At 39.2% G+C, this 21,690-nt stretch overlaps 1 protein-coding gene across 2 annotated transcripts in view; it reads left to right on the forward strand.

Moving 5' to 3' along the window:
* Vav3 (vav guanine nucleotide exchange factor 3) overlaps positions 1-21,690 on the forward strand; it is a 329,118-nt gene that overhangs the window by 214,187 nt on the left and 93,241 nt on the right. For both annotated transcript variants that reach the window (XM_021157266.2, XM_021157267.2), the window contains exons 18-19: positions 9,593-9,618; positions 13,960-14,005. In XM_021157266.2, coding sequence (XP_021012925.1) covers positions 9,593-9,618; positions 13,960-14,005 — 72 coding nt within the window. The remainder of the gene's footprint in view (positions 1-9,592; positions 9,619-13,959; positions 14,006-21,690) is intronic.

The raw sequence follows: 21,690 nt of genomic DNA on the forward strand, positions 1-21,690 counted from the left end.
GAGTGAAACAGACAAGGTTACTGTTTTCATCAGTCTGAAGGTCAGAACTCTACGTGGTGGTGAAATAAACAGTGATGTTAAGCCTTAAGACTGTTACTCTTCAACCGTCAACCTGATACAGCAACCACTTGGTTTTATTGTTTCATCCTTACCTATGCCATTCTTCAGTGAGCATGCTATTTGCTTTACAAGCTAGAGTGCTTTCAAAAGTCCCGTAGTTTTAGATTTGAATTACTTGGTGAGGGCCAGGTGTTCTTAGGGGCCACACCTGTCCTCACCATATAAGTCCTAAAGACATAAATGCCTTCTGATCCAGGGCCCCTTATTTTAAAGTGGAGAAACAGGTTCATAAAAAAGGTGAAAAGAAGGCAACTGAAAATAATGCAAGGGCCCTGCAGGCCATAGATGGAGAGATATAAAGAGATTGTCCCTTAGAAGGCAGCTGCATTCTTTAACCTGTTTCGTAATTCTCGGAATTCACCATAAAGCAGGGGAAAGTTCTCTCCGGTTTTGTTTTTGAAACTCTGACTACATTACAGGAATGCCTGCCCTTGGGTTTTTGAGTCTCTCGTGCTGACCACCAGGCTCCCATATTTTCCACATCCATGATTTTCTTCTCTTTCCCTTATGACTGTTCCTGCTTCAGACTTTGAAGAGATGAGTGAGTGACATTGAATTCTCAGAATTAATTATGAGTATGAAATGTCAAGAAGCTACCTAGCAGACTTCTATTTTCCTGCAGATCAGGCTTTGTAATTTAGAAGCCCCATCTTCAGGATGTAGGGGCTCTATGTGATCCCTGCATAAGCCCCTTCCTCCCCTGTCCCTCAGTAGGCACCCTCTGAAAACTGGGTGACATCACATTCACCCACCCTTGGACTAGTGTAGGCAATTGTTGAGGACAGACTTTCAATCTTAGCCTGGTAGATCTGTTTGTGAGTGTGGTAGAGTAGATACTATGTTGGGGTTATAAGCAAGTTATTCTAATGTTCTCTTCCCTGGCCTGCTGAGAATCTCTGGCTGATATGTTTTGTAGTGAGGATTCACTGCTTGAAGAAGTTCAGCAATTTCTTTACCCTAACTTCTGCAGCATCTGAGACAACACAGGAGTAAGGAAGAGAGGAGGAAGCCCAAGATGCATTTGGAGCTAGAGATGTGCTTTACTTGAGTGGGAATTCTGTATGGAGGGGAGTGTGTTCCTTGGTGAACTTTACTTTGAGAAAAATTGGGTAATTTTGTTGTCAATAATGTTGACTTAAGGCAAAGTTAAATGATATGTAATCATTTCCTATGTAACATAAATCATAGCTTGAGAATCACTCTTATTTTATAGTGGTTTCTAGTTCCAAAGCTTCACCCAGTCTACCTGTGTTCTCAGGGTAGAAAGGGACATTAAAGCTGGCTAGTGTAGTAGCCAGGAGGCAGGAGTCCATTCACAGTTCATGGTGCCATGGTGCATGCGAATGGTGGCATTGTAATAAACCATGGACACCTGTGGACAGAGAACATGGTGGTTCCATTTGAATGGCCCATATTCACAGAAAGAAGTGGGGAAGTGAAGAATAATTGTACAGCATGATGGAGTAGACCAGGCTCTACTGAAGGCAACAAACCCCTCCCCCCTACTCTGCTGTCATTGCTGCATCCACTTGAGTTCCCTGATGGTCTCACTATAGCCCTTATCTCTCAGTTTTGCTCATGGGATGCTGTTAGCCAGTCCTGATACTCTCTTTCATACTTCATTATCTCACAAGCCACCTTCGAAGATCAGACTTGTTTCTTTCACTTAAGTTGCAACCCACATCTCATGAGAATTAGTCTTGGCTCTATCTCCATACAACATCTTCCCCCAAATCTGGATGTGACATGTGTCATCTATCAATTGCCTTCGAGGAATCTCCAGTATCGGGAATAAAGGCACTTTCCTTATGCCCACACATGCTGTCTGACTTTTTATAAGCCTGATGACACTATCTCCCTCTTTACTCGCCTTTTGTTTTTCTCCCATTTTGCTTAGAACCTACTACTACAGTATTGATTTAGATGGAAATCTCACTGTCTCTGTTTCCTCTGCTTCCTCTTATTCCTTAGATAGATATTCTTAACTGATCTTTCAAAACCTTTTAAAATCCATTATATCACCCACTTGTCTTCTTTCCATTTCCTACAGAACACTGTCCAAGCTTTCCCCTAACAACCCACGTAGTTCTGGTCATTTTTCTGTTCCTCTTTTGACCATAACGTTCCCAACTGACATTTAATTCATGTCTATTCACAGTTCTTCAACTACTTTGTCATATACATCTTGTTTGTTTTCTCTTTTAGTCTTTCCTTCCTTGTTCTATTCACTTCTTGAAAACTCAAGGAAATATTACCTCATTTGGAAGATTATCTGGTACTCTGCATGCCTGGCCTTTCTTAGTCTATCAGTTGTCTGTGTTTTCCTGGCATCTTGTAATTAACTTTATCATAGTGTTTATCACATTTATGATAATTGCCATCTGGATGATCTCTCTAATTAGAATCAACCATATGCAGTTGATGTTTTGACCTCAGGGAAGACCTGGTCTTTGAGTATGTTAATGGGTTACCCACTAGAGTGATAGATGACTGAGGGAGGGTCCTGAGCACTAGCATCTTAAATCTAGAGGTGGTGGATGTGGGAGTTTATCCAGACTTGGGTTCCTTGCTTGTGGAGATAAAAGCTTGAAAAGATGGTTGACAAATGAAACAAAACAAAACAAACAAACAAACAAACAAACAAACAAACAAACGCCCTCATTCTGTGAATCACCGTGTTGTACTTTAAACATGAAGTAAACTAAGTAGACCTTTTACATTCTTTTTTGGGTGGTTATGCAAGGAAAGGCTTATGCCCTGAGCACTGATTACCAGGCAGTACACCTGGGATAGGTTAATGAGAGGCAAAAAAACCGAAAGATCACAGAACATCTGGTGCCAAAAAAAACCAAAACTATAACAACAACAGCCCCCTTCTTTTATATAAATATACTTCCTGATCTAGTCAGTTTTATTGTTGGGATGTTTTGTTTTGTTTGTTTATTTTATCTCTTATTGCTGCCTCTAGATGGAATAGAGTATTACTCCCTTTCTCCTTACAGATCCTCAAAGGGTCCTTTCTTTTCTCAGTTCCTGTTTTACTTCCTTGCCAATCATTAATATCACCTTGATCATCTAGTGGTCATATGAATTTAATTTAATTAGTGTAGAGGGTAGGGCTCATTTATTTTCCAAGGTTGGGCTGTACTGTGATATCGGGTACCCACCCCCACCTCTACTCTTAGTCTCTAGTAGTTTTAAAGTTTAATTCAGTAAACACACACTGTTTACTGGGAACTCATTGCTCCTCCAAAGCAGGGCCCCCACCAACTATATGGCTGTCCAGTTCCTTCTGTGCCTACCAGCATGACAGGATGGCAGCTTTTTACATACATGCTCTGAAAACAGACATTTTTCATCTCGGCTATGAGTGAAAAGCACATACATGGCCTCGGCTTGATTCCATGGAAAGCCGGATTGTAGTGGAAGAGTGGGGCTAACTGCACAGTGAGCATTGCTCTCTCTGCCTTTATTTTCTCTTGTAGGCTTTCTGAGCCTTTGGTGTAGAAACGAAGGAAAATGTGGGGAATATGTTTCTTATCTTTTGAATCTATCCCCTTGTACCAAGTCCAAGGGTGGGACATTTAAAATCGAGTTATCACTTGGCCTATGATAGAACTATTTCGATACAAACACAGTTCCAACAATACAATATGTAGCTAAATATTAACCGTCAGACTTTAAAAGAGCTTGTTCACTTTGATTGTGGAAGTCTGCCTCATTGTTTAGACGTTGTCTTCTCTTGGTTTAGAAACCTTTTCTATTTCATGCTCTATTATCCTTTAAATCTATCGAGTCTTCATTCACCCTGGAAATAATAATTACTTGGCAAAAGCTGCACTGCATTTTTTGAATGAAGCAATCTATTCATATTAATACGTGAGCATGACAGATTATTACTTTAAGTATATCTGAAGTAGGAGAAAAAACATGCATTTTTTTTTCCCAGTAAGACAAACTATGGAACTTGGAAACACATTTGAAGGTTGGGTAGTTTGCATCTTAATGCCTGGGGATTTGCATGGACACAAATAAAAGCCAGGCAGGAAATTCTGCTCTACCTCTTTTACTGAACTTAACTTGACTCCTGCTTGGTCACCATAGAAGCCTTGATGATCACCACTCACAAAGGCTCTGAAGTCTTTGCCAAACTTCCCAGTGATAGTAATGAATAGGTCTGAGTGTCATTATATGAAACTCTCAGCAAGTTACTGCAGAGCTGATGCAATCCTAGGGTGGGGTTTCCTTCTCACAGTACACAGGAGAGGGGGGGGGGGCTAATCCCAGGCTACACACTTCAGGCTCATTTATAATCTTGCTTGGTAGTAACATAAGACTATATGACTAAGCCCTCTTTGTCCCCTTCCTATCCTGACAGCAATCAGTATAGCTTTTTTCCCCCATCTTCCAGATTAAACAAAGAGAGAAAGAGAGTGGCATTGGATGCAAATATTGCTGGAACAGACAACTTTGGTTTAATGTACACAACTTTGGCTTAATGTATCTTTTCCTTCAGTAAGAACGCAAGCCCCAGCTGCTCTAATATTTAGCCAAAGCAGCTCTCCATTTGCTTATCTGTTTAATTGCTCCTTTATCTAGGTCAGCTGCTGCTCCTGCTGCTGCTGTAGCTGGCTCTAGTGAAAATGGAGCTGCCTTAGTATCCTGCTGGCTTTTGAAGCTGTGAGGCTCTTGCCTAGAACCTGTATAAATCCATGTCTGAAATGGGCTCTTTTATAAATAGCATTGCATATTTTAAGATGCAGTGAAACTTGTGGAGTAAAATGTTATTTCAGTCTTCTACCACCAGACCTTTTTTATCATGTTAATTGAACAAACTGAGCCTTGATCTCTGATTTCATTACCAAGAGGTGACATTGCTTCTGTGTGAAGTCACTTAAACCTTTTGTATAAATGAGTCATCTTTTTGATTCATCAAGACAATTTTTTTATGCATGAATAGTTATTTTACCTTTTATTTGACAGTTAGGGTCAGCTTAGTAATGCATTAATAATTGTTTTTTAAAAGAGGAGAATTGGAAACTGGTTTTTATTAGTTTTAAGTTGAAATCACCCACCCCCACCAGGTATTATTTATGGAGTGTGGCTTTCTGTTCTTTCCCAAAACACCATTGAAGATCAGAACAGTGAGCATAACTCTTATATACCATCTTTCAAACTTTGTTCAATGTTGTTGTATGTTTTATAGCAATAGCATGTTAGCCATGATGGCTGGGTACCTTCCATAATAACATCAGTAACTGCTTTCATGTGGCCCCTCTTGGAACAGCCAGTCTTACTGGGCATGGGCTTATTTGGTCTTAAATCGAACTTAAGATAAAAGACAACAAATTGTGGAAGAAGGTATGAATTGAGAGCTAATTCTATTGGGAAAAAAATAAGTATGACAGTACTGAATTTGGCATTTAAACAAACACATTATGGAATGTGAATCTAAAACCTCAGTGAAAATTCTTATTTTAACCAAATATGTCCATTCAGCTCTGCTGGTGTCCGTGATGGAGTTCAGCAACGGCTCCAAGCATCTTAGTTACACAGCTTCTCAGAAGTACCTTAAGCCAGTTGGGACATGATGAAAGAATTCAAGGCTTAAACCCCTGGAGGGCCTATAAGTCATCGTCTAGAAAGTTCCTGAAAGGGAAAGAACATTTTATAGTTTGATCAATAGGAGCCTGAGAAGAAGGCTGCAGGGTAAGGACAAGTTGAGGATTAAAACCTTTTGGAAACTTAAAGGATTGAATTATTATCCTAAGAAAGTCCCCTTTCGAGAAAAAAAGGAGAGAGAGAGAGAGAGAGAGAGAGAGAGAGAGAGAGAGAGAAGACTTTTCATTGTCTTTCAACCAGCAACCTTTTCCCCTAGGTCAGAATTCAGCCAAAGACATGATGATAACCAGCCCTTATTATCCAAGATGTTGTTGCTGTCCCATGTATACAGAATTTTTTTTAGTATTACAAGCTCCTGCCACAGTAGCTTTGGATTGATACTAAGAGAAAGTAAAGGGTGGAACTGGAGGCTTCAAAATGAGATCAACTTTCCCATCCAATGCCTCTTAGGGAAGGTAGTTGTTCCATTTTTCCAGCAAGAATAGACTTTTACTGTGAAATACATCTGAACTAGTATAGTAGGTGGATTTTCCTCTCATGTCCCCACTGTATTACTGTCAGTTAATGAGCTGTTGGATTAATATGTATGGGAATTAAGATTATGTCTATAAAGGAGTCAGTCCAGTTTAATGTTATTGTCACTGTCAAAAGTTCAGAAGTCTAAACAAAGGAACTTGGACAAGAATAAATTCTAAACAGAATAGATTCTAAAACAGAAACTTACTATATGGTATGATACAAGAACTCAGATTTTTTTCTCAGTCCCTCTTATTAGCAAAAGTTCAAAGAAGTTTCTGTGACAAAGCACAACAGAACACAGAGGAGGTACAGATGCAAGAACATGGGGCATAGGCCTCATGGTTACTCCATACACTATCTATGGGTTTAGGATAGTGTCTCTCTTTGCAGTGGCACCATTGTGGCCCCGTAAGAACTCAGATTTTAAGAATGTATATTTGTCTGCCTTACTTAACACAGCTAGTTCAGAGCCCTGACTACTCTTTGCTGAGAACACGGAAGTGAAGAGCCTGTGTCCTTGGTGGCTGTGGGGATGGGGGATAGACAGTGAAGGGGAAAGGCTAGCACCATATAAGGACTCCTGTGACATTGCAGCTGGAGACCCATCTAGCTCTGAGCCCCTGCATTCTTCCCTGCTTTACACTGGCAGGCTTTTAAAAGGGATTTTTAGTGCCTCAACTAGGGCAATGTGGAAAATAGATTCCCTTGATGTTACCCTAAAGGAAGCATGCAAGCAAGCAGAAGATGCCAAGGAGAGGGGATGAAGGAGGGAGAGCACATTAAAACAAAGTCAGCTTAGTCCTATTTGTTCATCATTGGTATCAGCCTGATGCATGCTGTACCAGACCCTTATGCCTTCCTGGATTCTATTGTTGGTAACACGCATAGGAAGAAATGACTGTCTTATAACCAGTCCTACATCTGCCTACATCTGTGAAGCAGAGTGTTCTCTTCCTGATATGGGAAGAGGTGTGGTTTTCTGAAGAGTGAAGTAGAAACCACAATGCCACTGTTTCCTTTTACCAAACACCACCCAGAGAGCCCTCATGAAGCTGAGTGTCAGGAACACTGGCACATGAGGTGATGTTTCACTTTTGTGCAACAAATAATACATTTGAAAAATGTTGTAAAAGACCTGCTTCACAAGGGCATCAAAACATTCCCATGCAAAGAATCATAAAAAAAGGATATTTAAAATTTCAAAAGTACATGTTCAGTAATAAACTCCAAATCTGAAAGATATGAGAAATCTCTTGGCAGCAGCTTAGCTTTCCTTAGTGTTCTTCCATAGAAAACTTAAACTCTATTCCTGCTTTGTGACCTGTAGTTTACAATTGGTACTTTTGGCTATTCATCTGACTTACCAGCAGAAGAAGGTGGTAGTTTGGGACACCCTAGAATACATAAGTTTTTCAGGGCACCAGTGAAATGGGGACTCCAGGTATGCTTCTAAGGACAGGCTCAGGGGCTAGGGAGATGCCTCTGAGGGCGAAAGGCTTGCTGGGCAAGAACGAGTTCCTGAGTTTAGAACAGCTCTGAACCCACATAAAAGCCAAGTGTGGTGGGGTACCATAGTAACCCAGTCTGCCTAACTGAAATGGCAAGGTCTAGGTTCAGTGAGAGAGCCTGTAATCAAAGTGGAGAAGCAACAAAGGAAGATACCACAGGTAAGTTTATCCACATGGATATACCATTACTGTCATAGAACATACACACACACACACACACACACACACACACACAGTGTGGAAACTTTGTGAGAAACAAAACAAACCAGCAGAAACCCTGTGTTCAGTTAACTAGCATTCTGAGTCTGGCTGAAAGGTAACTCTCACAGCTTCTTTTCTCGGCCATCTCTCTTAGGTCTTGGGTATTCTATCTCCTGAAGCATGTTTTTATAGGGGAAGAACAGAAGTGAGTTAGCCTTTCCATCCAGGAATATTCCTTTGTAAACGCTGGTTTCAGAACTAGCAAAGATACCTTCATAGCAGGCAGGCAGGCAGTCATCTGTGAAGCTAGCGTGCTGGGGTTTGAAATTGACAAAGGGAGGCAGACTTAGATTTCTCTACAGAAGGCAACTTTCTGCTGGTAGAGCTTCTGGAGCTATCTTTTTAAAATGGAGAAGAAAAAAAAAAAGAAGGAAAAAAAAAAAAAAAGGGAAAGTCCACAAAGTGACCTCCTGGTCCTTGCCCCAGGCAGTCTTCTTGTGTAAGCAGCCTGCTCTAGCAGGGCAGGTGTCCTGGAAGGAGCTTTCCCTGTGAACTCTGGCCGAGTGGATTCTTGGAGCCTTTTAAGGAAACACTCTACAGAGCTGTATCCAGGCCTGCCCATGCTCTCCTGATGTCTCCTTTGGTTGCGTCCGTTTTTGTTTTTTTTGGTTTTTTTCCCTTCCTCTCAGATCCTTTCTTGGCGGTTATTTTGGATGGGAAACATGCAGGCATGCTCTCACAGCAGTGAGGGGTTTTCACTCCAGCTGGAGAAGTTATAACTTGTTTAGATGCTGCTAGATGTGGGGGAGAGAAGGCAAAAGCCCGGCCGATCAGTGAGTGTTCTGTCTGTGGCATGTTCTCTTACTTTGATATCCGTTGCCCCCACCCTCCCCACCCCCACTCCACCCCCCACCCCATCCCACCCCCATCACTACCAGGTTGCTCACCTGAAGGTCTCAAGACTCTATAAGTGTGAATCAGTTTTAGGAACTAAATAATAGTAAAAACATGGTGTACCTGTTTATAAATGTATGAAGTAAGGTGAAAGAGTGTTGGAACTGAAGCTTGACTGAGGTGGTTTTGTTTGTTTGTTTTTCTTTTAAGTATCTATCTGTAAACCAAAGTATATTTTCTCTAAAATAAAAACTAAGTATTAGCAGTTAATGGAAACTTGCTCACGTGGGATCCTGTGCTGTGTTAGGTTTGCGTCTGCAGGAGCTAGTCTGCACAGTATCATTAAACCCTGTTTGGATCTTAAAACGTGTTGGAAGAAAGCCTTGCATCGCAGGATTGGACCTTGCATATAAATTAGTGCAAGTCCTTGTTTTAAGGAGTTTTATGAGGCTGAGTTGACATTGCTCAAGAAACAGTTGGAAAAGTTAAGCGCAACCTACAGTCATTTAGGGGTATGAGTCACCTTTCTGACAAGCCAATAAGGTAAGAGAACCCAGGTTGCTAAACAATTAAGAGCCCAGCCCGAGGGACCCTGGAAGTCTATTACAGTATCAGTTAAGAAAACAAAGCGGCAGTGTTCTTGCTACTCCGCGGAGGACGAGCTAAGGCTGCTAACCAAACCAAAGGACCGCACTGACTGACCATGCCAATTTTTACCTTTGTTTCAGAACAAGGGCCATTCAAACCACCAGAGGTAAGACTGACATTTCAACTTTTTATGTAAGCTTTGCATTTCAAGCTGTTTGCTAACTTCAACAGGGTTGAGCTCTGACGGTGTTAAATGTGCCTTTCCTGGAACGGAGTGAAGCCGAAATGGAGGGAGCCACCAGGTGCTTGTCAAAACATGAACTGAATCGGGAATTTTCACGGTTGTTGTCTGGAAGCCTTAGGTTGAGGGTAAATGTGGCTATTTTGCCTGTACTCATACTGCGTGAAGGAGCAGCTCTGTGTGCTGGGGAGGGTGGGCCCCTCTCAGGAAGTTGGTAGACCTATCGCCCACCATGAGCTGTTCTAGTGCTCAGTAGTAGCTTGTGAGAGTTCTGCATTAGTTTTACCAAAACTTTGGGTTCAGATTTCTAGCCCTTTCCCCTGTCAGCACAAACTTAGTCAATACTGAGTTGCATTGATCAAACCAAGCTCTAATAACATTTCCTTTGGTTTAACACAACCTAACTCCAAAAATGGCTTAGAAATAGGTGGTACATAAGATCTCTGAGAATACAGCTACATTGAAGCATGGAGGAGAGTGTAAAATATAACAGACCTCAGAACCCCATTATTTTGGCCATCAGTCAAAAGTTACAAAAGTTTTACTGACTCTGAAAAAATACAATAGCAAAAGATTTTTTTTAAAGAAAAAGCAGATGAAATTAAATATAAAATATAATGAGTAAAAAATTATAAAGTCATCTGAGAATTCCAAAATGAAAGAATGACAGCAGTCTGTTTACTAAATTTCTATTATCTGTCTTTGGAAATGCCTCTATTTTTAGCACCAACCAACAAAACCAAAACCAAAATAAAAAGCCAAATCCAAACAAGTAACCGCGAAAATCAAACAATCCCAGGCCCGTATGCCCTGTATTATTAGCATGTTTTTCATCAGCTAGTATTTATATAGTTGGTAAAGATATGGAAACTATGGAGAAATGCCTTCAGAGGGTCTTGTCTCTCCTTTATTGCATGTGGGTAGCTTCTGCAGGCAAGGTATCAAGGGTGTGGTGTGAGGGACCTCATGCTAAATGCAGCTGTTCAGAGTGCCTACTTAAATGAGTGTCAGGATATAGACCAGGAACATATAATAAGCTAACGATATTTCCTGAATAAAAGTTAGAACATAATGGTGTCTTTCAAGCTAACTCCAGTTACTCCTGAATTTCTGTTATGTTCCTTAGACAGGGAGGGACATGTTTACATCAGAGCTGTCAGAATTCTTATAGGGTATGACCTTGTTAAACACGCTGCTCTTAGTCCTGGGCTTCAACTCAAAGGTACTTCACATTTATCCCATTAGACATGTGTGTTATTTTTTTTTTCCTAAGAAAATGATTTCATTTTATTTCAAGGAAGCAATGTGAAGTGGGTGTATTTGCAGAAGGAAAATGTGCTAATAAGAAGTAGTTAATCACTCTCACATGATATTAAATAATTCTCTCAGACACATTTATACCCTTAAAATTACATGTGAGCCTATTAATAAAAAGAAATTAATTTTCATGTTGAAAGTTTAAAAATGTAGCGTCTGTGTTGTAGTGCTTTTCTTAACTTTTGAATGTGGTAAGTGCAATTTTCATTTAATGTTTAACTTCACTAATAGCCTCCACTTTGTCTGGGTAGAAGATGATAGCATACTCTGAGACTAGCCAATTCATTTGGAAAGGGCTTCGTGTTATAAAAAAAGTATAGCAAAGAATATTAAGAATGTGGTTTTGTTTTTGTTTGTTTGTTTTCTTTCTTTGAAAAACTTTCTGCCTCTCCTACACTGCCATTGATTTCGCCTCTGTTGCTATGATTGTATGATTAAGAGTTTTTCTTTTAAAAAATTTGGCTTCATTCAAGGCAAGTCCCACAACCACAGGACACACAGGCCTAAATAGCTGCACCTGGGCTGTCACCTCCCAAGCAGTCTGGGCTTTCAGGGATCAAAACTACACAAAGCAACTTTATTATTGCATGTCTATCTACCCAGCCACTTTCCATCTAGGCTCAGCTGCGGAGCTAACTTCCAGAAAACAAAAGGAAGCTTTACCTCATATTGTCAGTAAAAGTCAACAGAGAGAATTAGTTCTTTTTCCCCAAAGAAGCTGGAAGACAGGATTTTTAGATAATACACATATTTTAAAAAAAAATTGTAAGTAAAGACAAGGCAGTGAAGCAAGAAATAATTACCAAATGCTTATAAAATTAGCTTTGCCTCCCTAACATCCCTGGGTAGAACAAAAGAGTCAGACTCCAGAGACCAACTCCCATGTCTCCTGGGCCTGTGACTTCCAGGCATGGCTGCCATGTATGTCCTTCCTTTCCCAACTTCTACCTAAATACCATGTTTTTCCAGCCACCGGAGAAAACCGGTGAGAGAGGGACATTGAATTCTGCATTTCAGAAAGATTTTAACATATTTTGTCATTTTTACAGGAAAAAAAAGTGTTTGTCAGGTGCTCTTAAAGTACAATTAATCACAGTTTCTCCAAACGTCCTTTATGGAGCTGGGATTTCCCTTTGGGTGCAGAATTAATTTAATATACAGTCTGTTGTACTGCCTACCCCTCCTGCAGAAAAGGTCTGGCTTAAAAGACTTTTCAGGAGGAAGAACATAAAACAGTTGGGAAGGGAAGTGGGATGCAGTGACAGATGCCTGGAACCTGAGTCCCTGGGGAGGCTGAGGCAAGAGGATCCCTTGCAGGTATGGAGCTGAGATCAGCTACTGCAGCATAGTGAGGCCTTAGTTCAAAACCACAACAAAAATATAGGCGCTATAGTTTCCAGAACATATCCTTTGCGTGAATCTAAACTTTCACAACACCACCAAGTTAATAACAATGGTAACACTAAAGAATCACTTAATGACCCAAACACTTAAGACAAATGAACTCTCACCACCTCTCATCCTGGCAAAGTCATGGCTGTTATAATTTCCCCTGAAAGATGGGGAACCACGAGCAGAATGTGTTCATGTTGATGATAATCTCCTTTTTGATATGATCATTAACTGCATTGTGTTGCCTACTTTACTCTTAAGCCCGAGGTAAAGCAAGGCCAGACAGTTTCTGTTGTCAGTTAAGGTGATGGTGTTGGTGGGAAACGAACACTGGCGCCATATTTTATTTTTCTGTTGAAAGTGTCATGAGTTGTGTTGTTTGGTGCCCTTTCCATAGAGAGATCAAAAATTGTTCAATAAAAATTTTGGTAAGAAAGAATTTGTTTTTGGTAGCAGTTTTCTTTCATATTTTCAGAAGAGGATCTATAACCCTCATGCCTTCCCTATTTCTATCTTGGCCACCAAGTAGCCCAGGGCCACAAGTTTTCTTCCAGTGATTCTTCCTAGTGGTTTTCCTAGCATAGATACCCTCCTTACTCAACAGGAATCTCTGCAGACTTTAATGATCCTATTAGTCTTTTACAAACACATTTTGAAAATAGTTGAGGTGAAAATAAATTCCGTGTTTAAATTTTCTCTAGTTTGCTTTACCGAAGAATCCTAGAATCTTCAGGAAATGGCTTTGGGGACCTTGAGGTATTACCCTCCTCCCCTTTCAACATTTCAGTGATTTAATTTATGAATGAAGCTACCCTGAGAAAAATCTACAGCTTATGTGTACTTCTTAAATGGGGGCTTCTCTGACGAAACCATGTCCCTGAACCCACAAAGACAAATTCCAACACACATAAAAAGGAAGTTCCTCTTAGGAAAATCTCAGTAATTCAATGGTCCCACATACAGCTTCACATCTACTTGTATAACAAAAATTAAAAAAGAAATAAATCCTTCATTAGTTCTGAGATTACTGCAGTAATCAAGTGACAAAGAATTCAATGCAATTCATCTACAATCAAAACACATTATCAGTTAAGTGTTTTCTGGAGCCAGAGCTCTGGGCCTTTGGTTTGTGGTTCTATACCTTTTTTCAGTCATTGGTCTGCCATGGCCCAGAAATACTTGAGTTACAGTTTTTACATATCTGCTTAAGGCTGTTATTAACATTTCTTTGCTGGGAATATTATTAAATCATGAATGAAGTTGGTCTTCCTATACCCTATAGTCATATGACTTTAAGAATTATTAGGCTATGACACATAATTAGGCAAACAAAAATATTTCTGTTCATTTCAATGACTTATAAAATGTAATGATATTCTAATAGAAACTTAGAGGAATCATATTAAATTATAAATAGAAACATTCAAACCACATTTTATTCATGGTTAGCCATGATTCTAATTGGAACTCAGGCAACACTGATTGTCAGAGCCTCCCTGCTGCCATGATCCTGTCCCACATCACCAACGTGCCTGTCTTGCTTTGTTTTTCTTACAGAAACGGACCAATGGACTTCGGAGAGCTTCCAGACAAGTGGACCCAGGTCTGTTTCTCATTATATATCCTATGATAACTGCAGTCAATTCACTGCAGGCTATGAAAGTGTATGGAGATTGCTGTGGAAAGTCAGCTGCACTGCTGGACTTTGTTCCCGCAGTTTGGTCTTTACCTGGTGACCAGGAGGTGAAGGTCTAAAGTGCAAATCATTCCTGGGTGACTAACCCCAGCTCCTCGTGCTTTCTACCATCAGTGGTTGAGCTGGTTATTTGCTTACTGAACAGCCTCAGGGAGCTTGCCTAATGCTAACATAGCCAGCACTCTCCTCATTTCCCTCCTAAATCAGGTAAACAGAACAACTCTCTCACCACCACTGTTCTTAGAGGGCAAGGGAGAGCATGCAAATGCTACCCTCCCCATCTGGGGAGGGTTTCTTATTCTCTCTTTATATGACTTGACAATCAGCAAAGTGGTTGTCAGGTCTCTGAACAAGTGTCTTCTCAAGACCAGAGATTCCGCTGCAGAAACAAAACAAAACAAAACCAACAAAACCCTGCCTTTTCCTAATATTGAGACATTTACTCTATCGTTATCTTAGCATAATTACCTTTTCATTCATTAAGAAATGCCTTCCACAGCTTAATCACTGAACATTCTGTTCTGGATATGATCCTGTCCTTGGAGGTGTAAAGGGATTCCTAGATAAAGCGTTTAAATATGTGAAGTTGATAGTCCGTCAAGAGTACTGGGAAACGCAGGGTAGCCCTGCTGGATCTGGTTACTGTTCATCAAGCTGTAAAGTTGCTTTTCCAAAGCATATCATCCTTTAACTGAAGCCACACCCAGGCTGGCCCTACCGGTTTGAGATGACAGAGATTATAGAAGCCCTGTTGCCTCTGGCTAGAAATTGACTCACTTATACCCCAAGATCTGTTTAACTCATTTAACCACAGAACAAAATTAATGCCATTAAAAACAAAACAAAGCAAAACAAAACAAAACAAAAACACATGGTTCTCTTTTACTTTTTAATAATTCTGACTTTCCCAAGCCAAGATCCTCTGTAAGGAGTCTATATGACGACATTTAGAAGAGAACTCATTCGTTGTATTTAATAGAAGTGAGTTGGTTGTGTAAGTGAGGTTTCTGTTTCTTTACTGTTTCGTGTGTAGTTCTATTCTAGAATATAATCTGGCCTTTAAAATGTTATTCTGAAATTTCTTTTTCTCCTCTGGGCATTTTTATTTAGTCTATTTTCCTGCAGAGAAATACATTTACTTATAGAGTCAGAAGATGCACATTTAACTCTTTATAATTTACTCTATAGTCAGTTTTCTACACTCCTTGAGCTTATTTAAAGGAATATATGATGAATTTTCAGATTATATATATGGCCAAGTAGATAAGTAACCAAACAGATAAAATCCTGCATGAAAAATAAGTTTACAAATTTTCAAAAGGTGAGTCTGTACCCTATAGAATATTTTCCTGTAGTTTTGCTATTTGCATGTGAGTGTCTTTTCCACTCGCCACATTTCTATGAAGAAACAAACGGGTGATGCTCTTCCTTCAGCCACTCATGGGTTAGGCCTGAGGTATGTGTGGAGCTTGACTGCTTTTGCAGCTCTGCCTCCTCCTGCTGCTGACCTGCCTTGCTTCTTTGCTCGGGATGAACCCATGTTTGACAATTATCTTGTGAGCAGCTGATATGACTGTTGTTCAGCAGATTTTCATGATTCTTGGGGCATGTTTAGCCAAGACATTTAAAGAGATATCCATACAACAGGCAGAAAACGCACAGCTTTCTAGGAGCAGGGTTTGCCATTGGTGGCTTTGCTATAGAAGTTCTTTTGACTTTACCACCCTCTTTTGTAACTAATATCACTGACACTTCTAAGTTGTCATACACTGATTGTGTTTTAGAATCCCATAAGAATGGACTGTAGAAAAATAATCAGACTATTGGGGGTGGGGCAAATGTACCTATTTCATCAGGGTCAGGTTTCAGAGGCCTGTACAGAAGAGTTAATAAACATGCTACATGAATTAGTGAATGACTGTACATTTTTCTTTAGATGTTGACTCTCTTCTTTTTTTTAAATATACGATTTGGTTAAGATATAATTATATCACTTTTTCTCCATCCCTTCCATCCCTCTTATCCCTCTCAAGTCTCCTCCCTTCAACTCCTTCCTTCCCTCCCCAAATTGATAGCCTCTTCTTCATCATTATTATTGTTATACAATATGTATGCAAGTACACAAATATATAAGTACAACCTGAGTCTGTTTTTGTTGTTTGTGTGCATGTGATTTCATTTTGTATCAGGTAGGGGTTCATCTCTGAGAGAGACTGACTCTCCCATTCTCAGCAGTCATCAGTTACCTGTAGTGCCTTCTTAAGGAATGTGATCCCATAAGACTTCCCCCTTTCCTAGCTAGTATGTCTATTGATATTGCTATTGTTCAGATCTTGATTATGCATCCATTTCTGTGAGAGACTGATTTACAAGCATCATGGTATTCTGGTTCCTTCAGTTGTTATGCCCATTCTGAACTGCAGAGGCAAGAGCTTAGATACAGATATATCCACTGGACTTGACTCCCCATGATCCATTGATCTGTGTATTGGGTGGGTCCAGTGATGGTTTTCTGTAATGGTCTTCATTTGCTCTAAAGAGAAACTTCTTTGAGGAGAGGAGGTAGCTATTCCTATCAGTGGGTATGAGGATACGATTTAGAATGTAGTTATGAATTATTCTGGTCTAGCAAAGTGGCAGTAGTAGTAGAATGACCTCTAAGATCTATGACCTCACTAACTCCAGGAAGTTAGCTAAGTTTCTAGTACTAGGCATGACTTCCCTCCTGTTGGTGGGCTGTAGTTCTAATTAGAGAACACTTGGTTGCCACCACCATGTGAGTGCTACTTATTCATGGATATCTTGGCATTTGGTTTACTGTTGTGTTTCCTAGGTGCTACAACTGGGTAGGACTAATCATTGCTTCCCTCCTTTGGCAAATTCCAAGTATTTTCTGGTAGCATAGAAGCTAGACCATAGGAAGGAGGTTTTCAAGTTATATCTAGCTCAAGTAATCTAGGTCCTGTGTTCATAGTGTACAGTGTTTTCAGCAGTAGAGGCTTACTTTACATTCAGAGAGGGAACTAAGGACAGCAGCCATTGCTTTGGGAGTCATGTAGACTACCCTGACTAACCGTTTTAAAGGGGATTTTCATGCCCGATACTGGATTTTTGTTAATCTGTGGTTCTTGTGGAGAACATTGTTAATCTTAATGTCATAGCTTCCTTTAATATGTGTGCAAGTGTTTATGTGTGTGAGTGTGCATACACTTATATGTGTTATATACAATTTAGTTATAGAGTAATACAAATCCTTAATGTTTTAATCAAACAACCTTGGTGATATTTGTCCCATCTCCGTCCTTCTGTATTGACCTTCCTCTCCCCTTCCAGTTTGGAACTCCCCTACCCATTTTTCCTCTTCTCAGTTCGTGTCACCTGTGTCCTGCTATTCTCTTACTTTTTGAATTCTACCTGACGATGCAGTAATGAACCATGTCATAATCTAGTTTTGGGAAGCGTGGGTCTGAAATGTGTTGTTTATACGTTAGGTTGAACTAGGTTCTTTGACTGCTGCCTCACCCTTTTTAGTTTGTTTACTTTCCTGTTGTGGTTTTCATACTTATGAAAAAAACTCATAAGAATACATGCCTCACAGGTGTTGTGAACATGATGGGAGGTAGTATATACAAAGTACTTTTGAAAGTGCTTAGCAAATAATAAACACTCATTCGTATCAGTAATTAATTTGTTCTACAGCAAGGTATTTAATATTGGACATTTTGTCATGTGGAGAGTCACTATTTGCAAGTTAAATATTTGAAAAAAGATGCAATTTTCTATTAAATTTGTATTGAATCAAGAAGTTGCAGCCATGCATAGTGGTGAATTCCTTTAATCCCAGAATGTAGGAGGCAGAGGCCACTGAGACTTCAAAGTCAGCCTGGTCTACATAGTGAGTACTAAGACATCCAGAGCTCTATAGTGAGAGCCTGTTTTGAAAAAAATAAACAAGGAAGTTGTATAATCACAGAAATATTCATATTTCCTTTATTATCTGATTGATAAGCAACTTTTACAATCTTTAGATTATCTTCACTAAAAGATACAGCCAAGAGAGATGGTTGAGAGTGATTTGTTTTGGTTTCAATTGTTAGTCTCTGCGATTTTAATAAAGACAATGAAAACTCTCATTGAAAACTGTGGGATTATTTTGTAGATTTCTAACACAACCCAAGAAAGATGAGAGCTATGTGTTTGTGCTATGGCTTGTCTGCACACGTAGAACATTCTACTAATAATTAGACCTTGTCTTGGTATATCATGTTAATAATGGTTTCACTGGTTTTCCTTCCTTGTTCTATCCTAGGCTAAGAATTTTTGTTTAAACCTGAGTGCTTTTATAAATGCAATGTGTGTCAGATGCAAATTCTGGTAGCTCTTTTGAATCACTTAAATATAGCTGGATGCTTTCTTCAGTTTGTACCTCTCTTCCTGAGACAGATGTTGGTATCAGGAAAACAACACTGTAATAGACAGATCAATTATTTCAGGAACACGGAGGTGCTGGGTCTTTTTCAAAAACATGAGATCATAAATCTCAAGCAAACCCAAGCACTGCTGTAATATTTTTCACCTCAAGTGGCAGTCAAGGTCAAAGTTACCAATTACATTTTAATACTCAGGTTTAAAATTTTCCTCCTACCTAAGTATTGAAGATTTAAGATTGATTTCTGATTGTATATAGTATATCTGTGTGTCAGAGCATATGGTCTTTATACCAAGTTCATATTTCTAGACTTTTATATACATTTGTGGAACTCATGACTATGTGAGTCCTTAGTCATGAGCTTTAAAAAAAGTCTGGTTGTTATTCTTTGTTGTGCTGTTTAAAGATTAGATAGAGCAGATGGGAAATGCTTTGGTAGCTCTCGGCTGCGAGCTTAAGCTGCTTATGTGTACTGTGATAACCTTGCATGGTAAGTGAACAGATAATGTCCAAGTGTATGAATCTTTTTGGAAAGCAAAGGCTTGTGTGCTCATTGTAACCTTCTTGATTATAGGAAAGATACACATGATTCAGAAAGGCTGAGCTCTTACCCTTAGGAGTTGTCTTAACCATTTCTTACCAGACTCGTCTTCAGTGAGGATCACTTTCTCTTCAAGATGAGGAGTACCAATATTCATGCCCTTCCTGTCCTTATGAGAAGAAAGGATTGAAGTAATCTCTCATCATCAACACTAAACCCAGCCATATTGCTAATTATAAAACCAACATGTTTCTTCTCCACAATATTTGTATTCTAGGTAGAAAAGAAATAGATTAAAAACACCAGGTTTTAGTTGCATAAATGCATATGTATATATATTAGTTGTAAAGATTTAACATTGTGTACTATGCTACATATAGATACTTTGGAATATGGTACAGCATAGTATCTTAGAAAATAGCCTTACAAACATAGGAAAACATATTTTAATTACATAATACATGCAAATAAGCTAAATGAATTAGAAAAATAAGAAACTGTGGGCTTGGATTACTTTTAAACTAATTTATGTGTATGATGTTTTCATTTATGTAAATAAACATTTTTCTAGGCTGGCTTATGGTACTGAATTAGAGTTTAATATGGTTCTCTTTGCTGCTTTAATTTCAAAGGATTGCATTCCAAGTCTAAATAGAATTGCTGACTTCCTCTAGATTTGATTTTAAACAGAACGACTTATTCAGTGGAGAAATTTTATATTTCAGTTTCTGAGTAGAAAACAGTGATGAGGGGAAAACCACCAACCCACTATTTTTAAACTGTGACTCTAAAGCTCATTTAAAAAATGATCCTTTTCTTTTAAATTAGGAAACAAATGCACCTTGACGTCTTTTGTAAATGAGCCTTTGTCTGCAATCAATAGGAAACGGTTTCCATAGATTGTCATATTTCCATATTAATCAGTCATTCCCATGTCTATCTTTTCTGTCACCTCCAAAACTAATTTTTCATCAAATATAAATCCTAGCTGAAATGGTAGGAGCATAATTGTAAATGTAAGAAGATATTTCACATTGAGAGAAATAAACTTGAAAAAAAGAAATGGGGCAAGGAGAACCCGGTGATTAAGATTCATTGCAGAGGAATGAGAAATCCAAGCTGTGAACGGAGCTGGAGAGTGTGCTCTGGTTTTTAAAATAGCTGATTTTCCTCCAAGCTTCTATTAAACTATGAACAATAAGACTAGTTCTGCGCGGAGGCAGTTGATCCCCTTGTAGTTATTTTCAGGACTACCTTTCTAATTCCCTTTGCCAGGATAACAGATTTCTGAAATGAACATCACAGCACCTGGCTCACGTCTCTTTTGGTTTGAGGATTTATTTCTCCTTTTCAAGGCTCATTCGGAGTTCACAAAGGACCACTCCCGCTTTCTGGTGGGTCTGTACAAGCCTTGCCAAGCCAGTCTTTCGTACTGCATAGGTACCCTTAGAACAGGAACAAAGAGGAGGTGAATGGGTATAGATGTGCACATGTGGAGGTGGTCCTTTTAGATGGCAAGCAACATCAGCAATGTGATTATTGAGGTAGTAAAATATTGGTGTTATAATATACAGAACCTTTTTTATGGGTCACTTACAAATTTTTTTGCACAATGTTATCGATTGTGTTATCTTTAGAAGGTAAATGTGCATTTATTAAACATTTAGAAAAGCATTCCAAAAAAAGGAATTCATAAATGCAGTGAGCTACTTTGAACATTTATCATTGACACAATATTCTTTACCTGAAAGATGAGATATTAACCATGTCTCCTTCTCTGTATCTGTGGCCATGATAGTTAACTACGCTCCATATAAGAAGACAAACTATGTGCCATCAAATACTAGATAAAAATAGAAACTTCAGCAATTTGTTATAGGCTAACCACTTCTGAGAGCCAGATAATCTCATTTTAGAACTGAGATCCCAACTGTTAAATGAAAGAGACCAATTGGATCAAAACATATTACTGTCCAATAACAGTATTTGGTGTAATATCTAACTGACCCTAGGAGAGAAACCATTGATAAATTAGTTTATGATTACGTTATTACCACAGTTCTTTTTACAAATAGTTTTATCATATTAACTGGAACATGGGAATATAGTTTGTAAAATTTTGGTCAAAAGAGCATATTTGTATTTAGTTATTTTTCAACTTCATCAAATCGATTTTCAATTTGAATGAGGAGAAATGCTTACATTAGGTTCTTATGTTTGTTTTCATCTCTGCAGCAGCGGCTGTAGTCAGGGTTTCCTGTGGATGGACAGCCTAGTTTCTGGGCCCCACTTCCATAATGGAGGAATGGAGAAGGGACTGGCTCAACCTGTCTGCAGAGAAATTTTTGTGTATTTTCTTTACTTTCTTTTCTTCTTTTTTCTTTCTCTCAATTCTCTATGTACAGAATTGGGAAGGGAAACGGAGGAGGAGAAAACATTTCTCAGACCTTTCACCCATGAGGGTCCTATGGCAGGCCTTCCCATGTCTCCTACATTCTTCCTTTACTACTTGTAGCTTCTAAAGTACACCAGGAGGCACATAACCTAAAACAGGAGGCTGAAGGGGCCAACAAAGGCTGATCCCAAACAGTGACTTTAGTTTTCAGTGCCAAGAGAGAAGCA

This window comes from Mus caroli, chromosome 3 (genome assembly GCF_900094665.2).
Source record: "Mus caroli chromosome 3, CAROLI_EIJ_v1.1, whole genome shotgun sequence".
In the NCBI taxonomy this organism is placed as follows: Eukaryota; Metazoa; Chordata; class Mammalia; order Rodentia; family Muridae; genus Mus; species Mus caroli.